This window comes from Halyomorpha halys, unplaced genomic scaffold, assembly GCF_000696795.3.
Source record: "Halyomorpha halys isolate HHAL.00 unplaced genomic scaffold, Hhal_1.1 Scaffold68.1, whole genome shotgun sequence".
NCBI lineage: Eukaryota > Metazoa > Arthropoda > Insecta > Hemiptera > Pentatomidae > Halyomorpha > Halyomorpha halys.
In genome coordinates this window covers 734,571-751,110 of record NW_027116161.1, presented here as the reverse complement: position 1 = coordinate 751,110, position 16,540 = coordinate 734,571, and the positions used below count along the sequence as shown (strand labels likewise).

At 30.1% G+C, this 16,540-nt stretch overlaps 1 protein-coding gene across 1 annotated transcript in view; it reads left to right on the top strand.

Moving 5' to 3' along the window:
* Positions 1 to 16,540, top strand: part of LOC106692722 (XK-related protein 6) — a gene marked incomplete at its 3' end in the record, with an annotated part of 19,168 nt that extends 2,628 nt beyond the window's left edge. Inside the window, 8 exon segments of the mRNA XM_014438835.3 lie at positions 641 to 742; positions 822 to 896; positions 4,682 to 4,821; positions 6,800 to 6,954; positions 9,724 to 9,885; positions 10,942 to 11,018; positions 14,247 to 14,414; positions 16,171 to 16,540. Of these exon segments, the coding sequence (XP_014294321.1) occupies positions 641 to 742; positions 822 to 896; positions 4,682 to 4,821; positions 6,800 to 6,954; positions 9,724 to 9,885; positions 10,942 to 11,018; positions 14,247 to 14,414; positions 16,171 to 16,225 (934 nt within the window).

Sequence of the window (16,540 nt, the reverse complement as noted above, 5' to 3'; positions counted from 1 at the left end):
ATATGTGTCAATTATATCCTGTTATACCTATTTTAAAGAACTGTGATTTTTTTTTAAAATGAGCTGGAAAAGTTAGGGAACTGTATATTTGTTCAGTTTAAACTGACTTTGACGGAATAACTCAACTGGTAATAAAAGCCTCCTAAGCCTGGCTAAAAGAAATCATGATTTCGACACATAAAGAATGTGATGAAATAATAATTATATTTGTATTCCATTTTATACTTGATCGTCCCAGTTTTTAATATTATTAATTGAATTGCATAATTATTACAATTACACATTTTTCGTGTTTCAGAACAATTTTTATACTGACCTTCTGTAATTATGTTTTTATGTTTGACGTCTAAGTAAGATAATGAAAAACATTGCAAATTATTCCAGAAGGTTTATCATTTAAAATTATTATTTTATTATATCAGTAAATAATAAATATCTGGTGTGTTTTTGGACTCAACATATGTGTGTATTTTGAAACGTAAAACCTTAAAATTTGAGTGAGTTTCATTTTATTTTTTATCAATTACAAAGGTTCATTATTGAAAATATTTAACCAAAAATATACTTTAGTGGAATTATGATTTATGCTTGGTTTTGTTGATATGTATTATTTATAGTTTCACTGTAATAACATTTTTAGGTATGTATTAAATGAAGAAAACCCCTCCTCATCCCGGATGGTTGTCAAAAAATGGACAATACGGATATTTGTTTTATTGTTTCAACTGGCTCCTGTTATGAGGTATTGCAAAATTTAAATTATATATATTTTTACAAATATTGGTACTTCTATCCTTAGATTACTCATGTTTTTTTCTCAGGTATTGTGATTCATTGGACTATGCACTTAAGTCACGCCGAGCTGAACAAAGGAAAGATTTTGATGAACAAAAACGGTATGACTGTATTTTTCATAATTGCTGAATAATTGTCGTGTTTGCCGTATTGTATATTTGATTTTTACTTTAATAATTTATAATTACCTCCTTTGAATAAAAATTTTTGAAAAATATTTTTTTATACCATTTTTTTTTCCTACACCACAGGAAGTTGATTATTACACCATTTCCCCTCTCACATCCCAATATAAGTTTACTTTTGCCTTTAGTTGATTTGCATCTTGTTGAATACTTCTCAGACCATCTCACGTCAAAATATGGTCCCGATCTATGTCACCCATACTGCCTTTTTTTCTACCAACTATTAACTATGTTTTTTCTTTACCAAAAAATAATACTAACAAGGGAAGACTTCGGACATGGAACCACTGATTTCAAAGAAACCTTTTGGTGGTAATAGGTACAAAAAAACAATATAAATATAAAAATACATCTTAGAAGCCAAGAAAATTTATTTTATATAATTTTAACAATTTTGTGCATTGTTGTTTTCTGCCTTTCTCTGTGTGAATTTAAAGGTTATTATGTATCAATCTATTTATTTTTTAAATTTTTTTTAACAAAAATTTATTGTTAATCATATTAAATGAGTTTATTTGTATAAAAAATTACAGCAACCAATAGATGCTTCCAATGAAGTAGGCAGAGTATCTGCTTGACCTAGAATACTTGGAAAGGTTATGGCACTTTTTAAACATTTAACAGTCAGGAAAGTTTATAAGCTAAGGAATTTGAGCATAAATTTCCTGTCTTCAGTGATGATCATCTTTTATCACTATAAGTTTACATAATTATGAGAGATAGTTGACCGTGGATGACTTATACGAGGAGAAGATGGTTGAGGGTGTGGTCAAACAACATAAATATTCTGTTTCCTCACATAATCATTCTGCCTCAAAACTTTCGGAACATTCTCTTTCTTTAAATCATTCCTTCGATTTCGACAAAACATCTATACTTAGTACAGTTCGTAACCATGACAAAAGGCTCATCTCTGAAAGCCTCTTTGAAACCTTCTTCCGTCAATTTAAAAACCGACAAGCACAACTTATCATTAACATATTCGCAAATAGTTAATTTATTAAAAAAGTAATTTTTATAATTTTTTTTTTTCCTGCCCACTTTGTAACGTATTATTTCACTTCTTAAGCTTTTTCTAACACATTTTTCGTCACCCTCATATACTTTTCCTCTTTTTAACTGTTGTTAAATACTCATGACACTTTGTCATCTTCCGGTATTTCGTCATCCTTGTACATATAAATATTTTTAACGTTTTCCAAAAACCATTTGTCGTCACCCTCTCACATGCTTTCTTCCTCTAAATATTTTCTACTTTTTACTTTTCATTTTTTACTCACTCGTAACATTTCCTCTTAAAAACACTTAGTCATTCTTTTAACATATTTTTTAATTCGAAGTTTGGCCGTTCTTGGCGTAGAAACCACTTGGTGGTTAAATTTCAAGCTTACAGGTTTGTTTTATTCTCTTTTTTTCCCTATCTTTATTTTACCCCCCTTCTTTTCTCAATTTTCCGTACCCACGTTATTAGTTATGTTCACCATATATTATTATTTTTTCAAAATTTTTTTTCTATTCATTTCTTTTGTTAAACTTTACTTATATTTTGCCTCTTTATCTATTATTATGGTCTACATTTATTTTCTTTCCCTCAATTTTATTTTTCTTTCCATATTTTAAAATTATTAATAACTAATATATTCATGTTTCTTTGCATTATGTAATTTCATTTCCTTAATTATGTTATTTTACCTACTTATTCAATTACCTATGTATACATTTTATTTTCCACTTCTCTCATCACTATATTTTATTAATTCTATTATGTAAAATTATTTACTTTATGTCACTCTGTTTATATTTTATTTTTTATTTTCTATATTAATTGGTTGTTATCATGTGTCCTTAGCCCTGATGAAGGCTAGAAACTCTAGCTGAAATGTTGGCACGATTAAATAAGTTACATCAACTTATTTGGGTTTTATTTTGACCACTCCCCCAACCATATTCTCCTCGTATAAGTTTACATAATTGTGATAGGCAGACAAGTTTGCATTTGACACTTTAAATGTATAATAATGTGTTCATTGGTTTTTAGTGATGAATAGTAGTTGATATTGTCATAATAAGCACTTATGGAACTTTGCTCCTCTTTTATAAACTAGCATATAAAGTAATTTTATCTTATTTTTTTTTCCATCTTAATTGTTTATATGTAGAAAGATTATTTGAATTAAATTTATATTTACACATACATGCATATCATATTCTATTAGAACTAATTTAATTTAATGTTTTAGTTCCAAATTACTGTTTTTGATTTATTTTTTAGTACTTTTTAACCTTAAAGTTAATGTTTCTACCACAATCATTTAATTGTTTATTTAAACATTTTTATTGATGATAAACATTTATACTTGAAGTTATATCATATTGTTCATGGTATTTATTGAAATCTTGGATTGATAGAACATTTTATCCTGCCAAGTGGTGCACAATATTATAAATTAGGATGACAAAGCATGTTGTTTAACAAATTTCAAAACCCTATTGACAGACTAGTAGGTTAATATAAGAAGTACCTTAACTCTGTTTTTAGTTAATTTATTTTTTTAAACAATTCAACCAATTTTAACTATCTACAAGTTTTGCATTATATTTTGTGCAAAATCTGTGTATTAAACTGAGATGAGATAGAATTTTCATAAATAAAAATTGTCAACCGCTTATATACATATTGAGAATATGTCCATACATTTTTTTATCTCGTATGAATTTCTAGCTATCATTTGACCTGGAACAATGCTTTCTATCAAACTGTTCAATCTTTTCTTACAAGTTTGTAAGACTCAGTACTTCATTGGTGAAAGGCCCATTTGGGATTCTAATTGATGGATTGCAAATGAGTAGTAATCAATAAACAAGAAGACATTCAAGTCATATCATACTTAAGTTAGTTTGTCAGAGTCATTTTAGTGCATTTAAGAGTAACAAGGACTGATTTGACCATTCTTTGGGTTGGAATGAGAATCACCTGCAACTTTATGATATTTAGGTGATGAAACTTACTAACCAAAGACTTTTCTGACTGTACAAGCAAAAGAAAGTTCCCTTGCCAAAGTAATGTATGGTTAGAAAGGGAAGTGAAAGCTGCAAACAAGATGAAAGTTGCGGTAGTTTTAATTGAGACATTCAAGAATCTAGATATCTTCCCCCTCATCCTCAGAACTAAATTTTCAAAATGTATCTTTATTTTTGTTCTAATACTACCAGTACATGTCATTTAGTTTGATCATTAATTTTCCCTTACTTAATTTTTTTTTTCCTCAACCGCCTTAGCAACAGAGGTTGGATTTTTTTTTTTCACTTTATTTGTTTATGGTCCTTCGAGTCCAAAAAAGTTATTTTTAATAATCTATTGTCATCAGTTAATTCTTAGGAGTCATCCATTGTGAATAGATGGATGGAGCAATGTTAATTACTCGAAAAAATCAAATCCAATTTTTATATCTATGTACTCTTATGATCCCTTTTAAACTTCTTGTTAGATTAATTATATTTATTTTTTTAAAAAAACTATTAATATCTTGATAGTAAAGATTGTTTAAATGAATGATTCAACATATGTTACATTATGAGAATGCATTCACTTATTTCTGAATCCTTGTTAAAAAAAAGTTTAATAATTGTGGGTTTATTTAATTTGATGTCAATCTACTGTAAAAGTAATTATTTTAAAGTTTAAAATTTTTTTGTAACAGGTATTATGAGTTGATGCTGAAAGAGGACTCTGATGTTGCACTTTTGAGGGTATTTGAGTGTTTTCTAGAAGCTGCTCCTCAGCAAATTCTACAAATTACTATTGTCCTAAGTGGAGAGAATGATAAATCAACATTAACACGTAATTTATAATCATAATAGTTAAATAAATTCATTTTATATATTTGATGAATTTATTAGATTTAAAAATGTGTAATTATATTTTATAATTAATTTGAGATTCTGGTTCTGATACTTGTATTGGCTTTGTTGGTGAACCTCTAAAGATCCTCATGCACAGTAAGTTTGATCTGTGGCGTGCATTAATAAGCATATAGTTGATCTGGTTGAGAGTAATTGCCATCTGGTAACTTTAAAGTTTTCTTCTGAATCTTTTTCCTTGCAGAGAGTGGTGTTTCAACGGCAAGGTGTTGAGATGCTGTGAAGTTTATTACAACTTTACCAGTTTTCTTCTTGTCTAATGTCCAATCCAATTAGTAACAATTGATAAATTTCTATATGCCCCAATTTTAGCATTGAAGCCGCCCTTAATGTTGCTGTTGGTTCAAGCTTTGTAGGCTCTTTTGAATGATTCCTAGGAACTATTTTGTTCATATCTTGAGCCGTCTTCTTTGCTTACTGTCTCTTTTGGCATGTGGCAACTAAGTAAATGTAAAAACTACCTTTGATTTGTATTGTACATAAGCATTCATGTTTCTTTTATTTTCCTTGTTATGATAAAACCACTACCAAAGGTATGATTTTACAAATGCCAGCTATAGCATGTGCTGTGACATTTCTTTTCCTCAAATCTTTTACAAGTCCAATGAATCTGTTAAATAGTGGACAGGATAATTTTGCACTTGTACAATTTTATAATGAAAACATGACCCCCCCCAAACATGAACCCTCCTGGTCCAAATAGAATTAAAATATTCAACAAACCAATTTTGTTGCCAATTTGGAGTTTCCAGGGGCTTTCATGATTTCGACCATCAGTAAGCAAAATGGAACTGCTAGTAAGCAGATATTTTAGTTTCATAAGAATACTATTAACTGATATTACACAAAAAAGTTTTAAATAAAGATTTCTTGTTTTGACTCTATGTTCAATAAAATATATGTTTTATAACTAAGGTTTCCTACTGGCATGCCATGAGTTGACATTTTGTGACTCAGATTATTAATAAATTATTTTTTTGAAAATTTAAAGCTCTGAAAAAATGAATTTCATATGGTGAAAATCAAGTTGACCAAGAATTATTTATCAGCTGTTCATGTAGAAGAGACTACCTTGCTGGCCCTTTGAAGAATTCCTTACTCCATTCATTGGTTAATTCAACTTATTGACCTCAGTACTCCCTGTTAATTGTACTATTTAATATTAATTTTTAATAAATTATCATTATTATTTTTTCATTTCTTTGATTTTAATGTTTATTTTTTTAATTATCGCATGAAAGCAAATCTTTTACAATAGTATGAATTCAATGAAATTGTGTGGACATCGATAGTGATAAGGTATAACATATAAACAAAGGTCAAATAAAATAAAACTTTTTGGTTAAAACTTTTTGGGCTGGATAGAACTGGTTCCCAAGAATTGCATGGAGTGACCACTAAATCTATTCTCCTAGCCAAGCTCTGCTGATGAGTCAGCAAATCAATCATTCTTTGGCACATAAATATCTGCAACTCCTTATTACTATTCTACTTCTTTTAATGATTTTTCTTCTTCCAATTCCACAATCCTTTAAAGACAAAAATGTCTGTAAATGATTTATTATTATCTATAATGATTGAATTAGATTGAAAAGAATTGAGGTTACCACCACTGAAAAAAATCCAATCATGTTATGAGGATGAATGATGAAAGGGAATTCTGTAAATTTCTCGAGTTAAGAATCATTGTAAAGAGGCCTAGGGATCAACCTCGAAAAACTTGGATAGGCGAAATCATCTAGCTGGAAGAGAAAGGTTTATAATATATAAGGGTATATTATAATATATTTAAGGGTTATTAAAATATCTCATACAAAGCTGTGAAAGGGTTAAAAAGTAACTTCATTTGTTAGTATATAACTATTTTAAATGAATATTTGCATTTTTTTTGTCCTCAGTTCTCCATCAGTGTTTATCAATTGCAAGTTCTCTTCTGTCAATGGCTTGGTCTATGGCTTCTTATCATAGATCAATTAGACTATGTCAGAAAGACAAATCAAATCTTTCTATTATGGGAACCTGTGTGCAGTTTACCTGGCATTTCATGGTCACGGTAATATTACTATTCCATACTTTTTATTTCTTTAGCATTTATTTACATTATTAGTGTTTCTGATTTCTCATTCTTTCTGAGATGTTGATTATAAATATCTTTATCTAATGACATTTTGGCTTCTAATAAAAATTTTGCTCTAATATTGTTTTATCCATGTTTAACAACAGCAATTAATCTTTATACAGGTGGTTTCTTGATTTTCATGATGTTTATTCTGTATATTATGATGGAATGTCATAGTGGTGAGTCAGCAGACAATTCCTAACATGTACTGGAATGACCTCAGCCTTCTAGATTATCTAGATCTGAAGCAATTAGAAACCAGAAGAGGATGAGGTCTATAACCTTATGATAAGATTATAGAAGGTGTCTTTCATATGACTTAATGATTTTATTCCTAGAATGAAATGGGAAAGTATATATAAAAAAATCAATGCCTCAGTCATCAGCATGTTTAATGTAAATACAAGGCATATCCAGAAAGTTAGAATACTGTTGGACTGTCGTGCTGTGTGAATTTTTATTTTTCAAAAGTTGGTAATTAAAGGAGTAGTGGGGCGTCTTGTGAACATAACGAGCACCGTAGATCCACATCAGATCTAAAACTTGTCTTGTAATCTCCATTTCTGTGAAATATGTTTATAAGAAATACTGCCAAATGCAAGGTTCATTCTTGCAGAAGGGAAAACAACTAAAATTTTTGCATGGATCAAGAATGTGTATGGCAAAGGTGCTATGAGCCAAATTAATGTGTTTAACACTTTGATCGCAGTCGACGACACAAAGTCGTCAAGCAGTGGTGGCTTGGAAGCATTTATGATGGTAATGTGTCGTAAAAGGAGGTTACTTTATTAGCTTGTGTTCAGAGTTTTTGGAAGAGCTCTACTGTCCTAGCTTCCACCACCTATGATCCTTCTAGGTTTTGTCATTTTTAAGGATTTTTACACTCCTTCAAATTTTTTTTTAAGTTTAAAAATTTATTTATTCTGTATTATTTTATTTTACACCCTTCCAATAAAATTGTATACATGTTCAAAGGTTTTTTTTTTTTATTTATTTAAAGAAGGGCTTTTTTTTTTTACATTATTTTGGATTATTTCACGTTTTCCAATTGCTAAATAAAAAATGCGGTGATAGGCAAAATCTTTCTAAAATCTTTATTCAGTAATTCAGCTAAAAAACACTTATGTATCAGCTGATTGCATACAGGTATTCAGTAGCATCTGTAGGTAATGACAATGTATTTTCATGGTTGAAAACAGGTATTTAAACTTTAATTGGCTAAATATTACATTTTATACATTGTATAATGCTTATTTAAATTGAAAGAAAAGAAAATATTAAAAAAAAAAAAATCATGCTTTTAGTGGTTTTCAGGGTAGCCCATAACCCCTGCGGTCAAAGTGTTAAGTGAATATTCTTGACGAGTAAAGGAGTGTAAGACTTTCAATTGTAATTGATGAGTTACTGCAAAAAATATAGGCAAATGTTCATAAGGACCACTAATTGACTCTGGATGAAATTTCTGCTGTTTCCTCAAATTTTACCATCTTTGTTACAGGAAACAATTACAGAAACCCTGGGATATTGAAAATTTCTATCAAGGTTTGTTTCAAAAGAACTGAAATATCAGTACAGATTGAATCTGGGCCCTCTCGAGTTCCTTGAGCAATTTGAATTGAAAGGTTAGGATTCTCTGAGCTCCGTCATGACTGATGATGAAATGTTTGGGTCATTTTACTCCAGAGACAAATGGAGTCTTCACAGTGGTGGCACACTGGTTCCCTATCTGCCAAAAAATTCAAAACCTTAATTTCAGCCAATGGCATCCATGTTTTGGGACTGAAAATGGATTATTTTGATCAATTGTTTGCCGAATACAAGCAAAAAAACGTGTGATCCACTCTCTCCTCGATAGTCTGGCATCCAGGGTATTCTGCTGTGTTGTCCAGTTTGAATCAGTATTGGTTGGCTCTAAACCATCCATGTCCGGTTAAAAATTGGGTTACATAGAAATCCATCTCACTATGCCGGCGACCATACCACAAACCAACATCGGTTATTAGTCTACGAGTCCACCTTCTGGAATCTGCAGCCTCCGGATCATAGCAACAGCCTGGTTAGCGATGAGGGTAACTCCTTTCAAATACTTCACCGCCACTACAACTGCAACATCATCTGTGAATCCTTCAACTGTGGCTCCCTCCGGCATTGTCAATTTGAAGATTGCATCGTCCATGACGTTCCACAGAAGAGGCCCTACTTCTGAGCCCTGTGGGACACCACCAGTCACCTCGTATCTCCTTTGGCCAATGTCTGAAAGATAAAACAGAACTCTTTGAAGTAGTCTGTGAGAACTCTCATAAGATAGACTGGCACCGCCATAGTCCGTAGGTTATCTATTATACAGGTCCATCTTCCAGTATTTTTAACATCTAGAGTGATGATTGCTGCATAATACTTAGCACCTTCCCTCCACCTTGCTCCTGCAATGGCTGTAAGAGTTATTTCGACTACTAATACTACAGCATCTATCGTGGATCGCTCTTTACGAAATCCTTATTGAGCCCCCGAGAGGCCATTAACTCCCTCCCTGAACTCTTGTAGCCTGAGGGACAGGATTTTCTCAAATGCCTTACCCATAGTATCCAATAAACAAATTGAAGCATAGGTATTTCAGAGTGTGTGTGTGGGTGTGTGCATGCAATAAAGTATTCTCTACTTATGATTTAATTTATGTCACAACCAAATTATTGATAATTCCAGGTTTCTAGAATTCTTAGTATATCAGCTGCGGCTTCAATCTTCCCACTTTTGACTGCAGTTGCCTGTGCTATCCACTGGTTACTTATGACATTCTGGTTAACTATATTTGAAAACACACAGTTTTCAATTGCTGGCTCAACCATAAGGGCTAGGCTTTCTGAGGTAATAATTTTCCTGTAAACTTTGTTGGTATCATAATATTATTTAAGAATATTCTCTTTCAAACGATTTTTGTGTTACCATTATAAAAAATTAAATATTATTTTTACCATTTACGTCTCAGTTTGGTACCATGCTGCAATAAATCTACAATTTATTAAACTGATTTTTGATATATTTTGGATTTAACTCTCCAGAAAGGTTTATAAATACTGTAGTGGTATAAAAAGTTTGTCACATTGAGAAAAGGATCGAAGTGAAAAGGCTGCTGAACCCTGAGAAAAGACGCTAACATAAAAATCTGTGAAATAGATTCCAAGAATTAGACATGGACGTAAGACTTGATAATGTATGGGAAAATATCAAGAATAGTATTCTGGAGTCAGCAATACTACTCTCTGAAGTGAAAAAGATAACCATGCAAGGAAAATGGTTGTTATGAGGAAAGAAGAATTGAGGGCACAGAACGGGAAAGCGATAACTTGGAAAAATAAGCAATATGTATACTTATGATATCCTACAATTTTTTTTTAGAATTTAATCTGGTAAGATTACTGCCATAACAATATCGAGGTAATTTAGCTATTATTTTCTGAATCCTATCAATAATCAAGATGGATGGATGTTCGATTGATACAGAATTTGATGAGATGATAGAGAAAGATGAAACCAAACGAGCTATTGTAAGGATGAGGCAGGAAAAGCTCCAGGATGGGATGACATTATTGAAGAGTATATAAAGTTTGAATGCATGTAGCTAATCAGGTTTCACCAAATACTCTTTTAAAGAGCCTAAAGGAATGGTAATATAATGTTATTATATGCCTCAAGTGACAATTTAAACTAGGATGAAATCTCAAGCTTTAATGGCTTATAGAAAAACAGGACATGAGAGGGTCAGTCAAGATGTGCTCAGTTTAGTGAATTTATCTATACATCATTTTGGAATATTTTATATGTTAAGCTTTTTTTCTCTCTAATATTAGATGAAACTTTTTCACATGTTTCAATATTATTTAAGAAATCAAAGATAATGTTTTAAAAAAAAATATTTTTTAGGTTATATTTTGTGCTATTCTTGGCCTGGTTTACATTTTTACTTACCTCACTCCTGCTGAAGGCAACACAAGGCATAGGTATAATTTTTGTTTTAGTCTCAATATTGTTTTCCTTCTTTCTTTTTAAATCCTATTTTTTATTGTTATTTTATTTGGTGCTTATTATTGTCTATAAAAATATAATTAAGAAGTATTCCTTTTACGCATTATTAAGAGCTCTATTACTCTTGTGTCTAAAAGCCTTGAGTTTCTTTTTAATATAAACCTTATTACTCGCTAGATTTTTATACCTGATCCTCACTAGGTTTTATGTGGTTCCAGTAAATATGCAAAAATAAAATTCAGTATTGTAAAAATAATGTTTTTGTAAGAAATTATTCATTTTACACTTGTATGAGATTCAAATAATTATTTATTTAGAAAAGGCAGTGATATATAACTGGAGATGTCAACCTTGAACCTGAAAGTACCTTGAAAAACGGTATAATTATTTAATAGTTACAGTAATGTCACATTGGGTTTGGCATAATCGCTAATAGTACAAGTAAAGTCAGTGAAATAACTACTACTTTAACAATCATAGGTATATGCCTTGCCAAGGTTAATACCTAACTATTATATTAATATCAAGTAGTAACCCTACTTGATAGTTACATAATAGTTACAGTAATATCACATTGGTTTAGGCGTAATCGTTAATAGTAGAAGTAAAGTCAGTGAAGTAACCGCTACTTTAACAATCACACATATATTCCTTGCCATGGTATAACTACTTGATAGTTACAATTATGACAGTATCAACTATTAAGACAGTTTTATTTTCGGATTGGGTTCTTTATTTCATAATCGTAATAATACAAGTAATGCAAGTGGACTAACAGTTGCATTAACTGTAATATATATATATATATATGCCTTGACAGCAACAATTTGTTGCAACACATCAACCTTATGAAATATAATTATGATAGGTGGAAAAACATTTTTCTTATATATTTGCCCAAAAACTTAAAATTGTATTAGCCACAGGCCCCAAAACAAATCCACCATGGACCCCAAAAACAAATTTTCCCAAGAACTTAAAATCAGGGAGTTTCGCTTTGTCACCTCCCATTTGACATACGACAGCAGCAACAAAGTACTGTTGTAACGTGAGAGGTGACATATGACCAATAAGGGTTAATGTAGTCCTTATGATATTTAATAACATAACTTTGAAAAATAATAAGCTTCAAAGCTTTATTTAGGATTAATGATACAAAAGCAATAATAAAAAAGGCACAGACATTGAATTATCTAATTATATAATTTGTAATGTATGTGTTATTCCGGGGAGTAAGGTATCTCAGTCCGGCTGTGGCAGATAATTATTTATCCTAGCCATGACTCAACCTGGTGTTGTCTCAGCTTCTATAAAGTGGATACTCTTAATTTGGGAAAAATCTTTTACTTGAGCATGATCTTGAACAAATCACCTCCTCGCACTACTGTTGTTTAAGTAATAGCACTTTCTTACAAAGTAGTGAACCACTGGCCCTTCATGGGTTGCAGTGATAAAGATTTCATTTTTTTATTTTAAATAACCTATAAAATATTAAGAATTTTTTGTTCAATGGAATATATATATACATGTAATGAAAATAATATATGTATGAAGAATAAATATAGTGGAATTACATAATGGAATATGATATATATATATATATATATACTAAAATAGTATATATAAGTTACACAAAACAAAATATGGTAAAATCTCTTGAGAAGGGTCTCTCTTTTTAGGAATTCCTATTTGTAGGACAATTTTAATTGTACTGGTACTGGAGTATATGAAAATAATGCTTTTGATTCCTGTTTTAAGATACTCGCTAGGCAGTGTAAAGTTACAAAGAAATTACCAAAAAAATAGTTTTTAAGGCGTATAGATACAGTACAACGTAAGATTTAGGCTAACAGAATTTAAACCAGGTTGCTTCTGGTCATCTTTGAAATTTCTTTTAGTTTACTTTAAATCCTTGAAGTGATATCATGTCTCCAATGTGTTAAAGGCTTCTAATAAAACCAAAAAAAGGAATTGTATAAAAATCTTGATCAGCATGTAAAAAATTGGTAGTCTAGTGTTTGGAGAGTTAAGGGAGAAAAGTACTGTGGTAAGAAATTTTTTTAAATGATTCAAAAGTGGTTGGTAATTGAATAAAAAAACAAATTTGAATAATGTGTGTGGACTGTATTTTTGAAACTAATAGCAGAAAGTTGGATTATAAATTGACATAATATAATGTAACTTTGTAAATATATCATATTAAAGAAATCATAATAATATGAACTCATAAAAGAAATAAGCTGTAATTGCATATCTAAAAAAAAAAAAAATTAAATAAGAAAGAAAAATAAATCGATTACAAGTAATAATAAGAAGATGACCTACAGTAATCTGATGACAGGAACCTCGTCAACAATGTGAAGTTGACTACTATGTGTCGGATATTAGATTTTTGTTCTGATACTCTTCAAAGATATGAAGAGAAGCTCCAGTGTATACCAAGATGGTGGTTAAGGGTTCAAGGGGCAGTCATTTATCTTTTATATTTTTATAAAAAGGGCTTTCTGTATTAATATGTTAGTGAACAAAAGGCTTTCAATGTCCAAGGATATATGGATGTAGGAATATCGAAGAAAATTTATTTTTCTTATAAATAAAAAGAATAGCATAGTGTTATTGTTGCTAAGGATTTGTAGGAAGGGTTCTAGAAATATGCTAAGTTTGATAGAAGGTAAAATGATATTGGTATTGTTTGGACCAGGTTTATGAATTTCTAGAATTCCATAAAAGCAGGAAGTAAGAGAACTATAGACAATGAGGTTCTTTTTATGTGATATGATTGATTTGTTTTGAATTAAAAAGATTTTTCTTTTAATTTATTATGTTAGATTATTCAATAAAACATTTATTGTATATTTATAAAGACAACATTATGTTTTCAAAGTATTGTTTCATGATTTGCAGTCAGTTGTTCTGTTTTTTAAAATTATTTTTCTAACCTTTCTTCTATCTATTTAAACTTCAAAATCTATTTAAGTTTGAAGTTATTAAATGTTTAATAATAATTTTCAAATGCAAATTAATTTTAATCATTGTGTCTATGAAGAAAAAAGTGCTTCTATAATTACAGCAAATAATCTTTATTCCAGCTTATTGCAATTATCCACCTATATTTCAGGATACTCCCCCATCCTGGTGATGTTCCTCTATTTCTCTTTTTATATAATACATGCATCCTTATCTATTAATTTTAATATTTTCAGATATCTTGTTTATTATCCAATATGCTTCATTGAGAATGTTATCGCAATTACTGTGTGGTCTCTGTGTTCGGATGACTTTACAAAAAATTCATGGTATTACATACCACTCATCTGTTCATCTGTTGTTCCCTTCACTATTGGTATTGTCTTTATGGTCCTCTTTTATAGGTGAGGTTATAATCAATTTTATTATTGTAATACACATATTTACATTCAATAGAATACCAGTTATTCACTTTTCTTTTCTATTAAAATATTGAATTTATCATGAACTATATATTTACAGTTACAGTAATATATCCTATGTATATTTACAAAACTATTACATTATATTTGTAACTAAATAATATTAATGTGTTGGTGTCATAAACTTATAATAGTATGTACTTTTATTTAATCTAAAAACATACTGCTCTCTGTTTGTTTGAATCCCCGAGTAAATAATTTAAACAAGAAGTGTTTAAGAGGGAGATTTATTCTTTATTGCTGATAAAATACTTATTTTATTAACTCTATGTTAATAAATTACAATTAATTTGAATACAAAATACATATGTCTATTATTATATATTCCAATGTAAGCATGAGTTTTTGTTTACTTAATGGGAATACAAAAGAGAATGGAAATAAAGAAAAAAAAAGCAATGAAGGGGGAAAAGTGTAGGCAAGGATTCTGTGAAAGCTTTGAGATACATTCATCAAGTTTGCATTCATGGATGAAGGATGAGAGTGACGGTTATTTTCCTTATATGGCACTTGAACATAACCAATTAAAGGATTATAAGACAAATAATATGGTAAAACTTTATATTAAGATAAAGAAGTTATTCAAGCAATATCTATATACATCTATATGTATATACCAATGGCACAGTAACTCATTTTTAAGTTAAGACAACCTGAATTAGGCCCAAACCATGTGCCCCTGACCTGTGCAGCGACCATCCATTTCCTTACTCCAAGCTGTCTACTAAAGTTTTACAAAGCTGTACTAAACTTTTGTTGCTCTTGGAAGCAGGCAACTACTGAAAGGCTGTACATCAGTAAAACATCTGCTGGACCTCACATCTCTGGGTATATCATTTTCCAAATCTACCTGATAACCAATTTATGTTCAAATTTGTTAACTTTCTCATATTTTACTCCAAAATGTGGCCTTCCTTGTCTTGTACCGCTTGTTCTGTAGACAACATGTACTATGTTTTGGTTTCATTTATTACTAGATCTCTTCTTGCAGCCTGAGTATGGGAAAGTTGAAATGATTGTCCCTCACCAATTTCACCAGCATATCCAAGCTGCTGTATGGCTATATTCTGTTAATTATTTTGCCACCTGTTTGAACTTTGGAGTTTATAAGGACTCTCAAGGCTGATGTTAGAAAGAAGACAGGATAATGCAACTCACCATTGGGCACCCTTTCCCAGAAAAAGTTTTCAGCTATTCCAGCTTGGACCCTTGAATGACTCCGGAAAAATCAAAAATAAAATAATCATTTGACTTGATTGGATCCTAAGGAGTGGTTTTGTGAAGGAATCTGATATCTTAATCTTGAGAGGGAAGCAAACTATACAAATCAATGATGTATACTTAAAATAAATAAAACAACAAATTGTGTAAAAAAAAGTATTTTTAAGTTCTTAAAAAAACTTATCTTTTATTGATCATCCCATTATTTGATTTTTAAGTGGTTCTTAGTTTTGACTGGTCTTGAAGGGAAAAAATGTATTTTTATAATTATTTTCTATTATTTCTAATATATTACGTTCAATTTCAAACAAAATAAATAGTTATTGATCCTTTATGTACTATTGAAATAACAATCATGTATACCAGTTGCATTTTGTCTGGCATTCTGTTAACGTAATTATTTCAAGTCATGACTTAGTTTCATAGTACATATTCAAGAATTATTATTATTTTTCAGGTTCCTTCATCCAGAAACATCCAGAAGATCTAAACCACCCCCTATTACTACTTAAAATCATTATTTATTTATAAATAATTTTGAATGTGTATATACATGCATTGTAAGTATGATATAATTGTTATCGTTTTTGCTCTCTAGTTTATATTTATTACACCATTCAGCATATGCAAAAGACTGTGTTCTGTGATCTTTTCCATTTATATGAAATGTAAAAATACTTAGAATTACTATTATTTTTTTTTAATACTATTGTGTGCTGACAAACTATAACTGTCAGACTCATTTCATATCATATAAATGTATCGTAATATTGCTGGAACCAATGAAATAAATTAATTTTAAAGTATTTTGTAATATTTTTTTAATA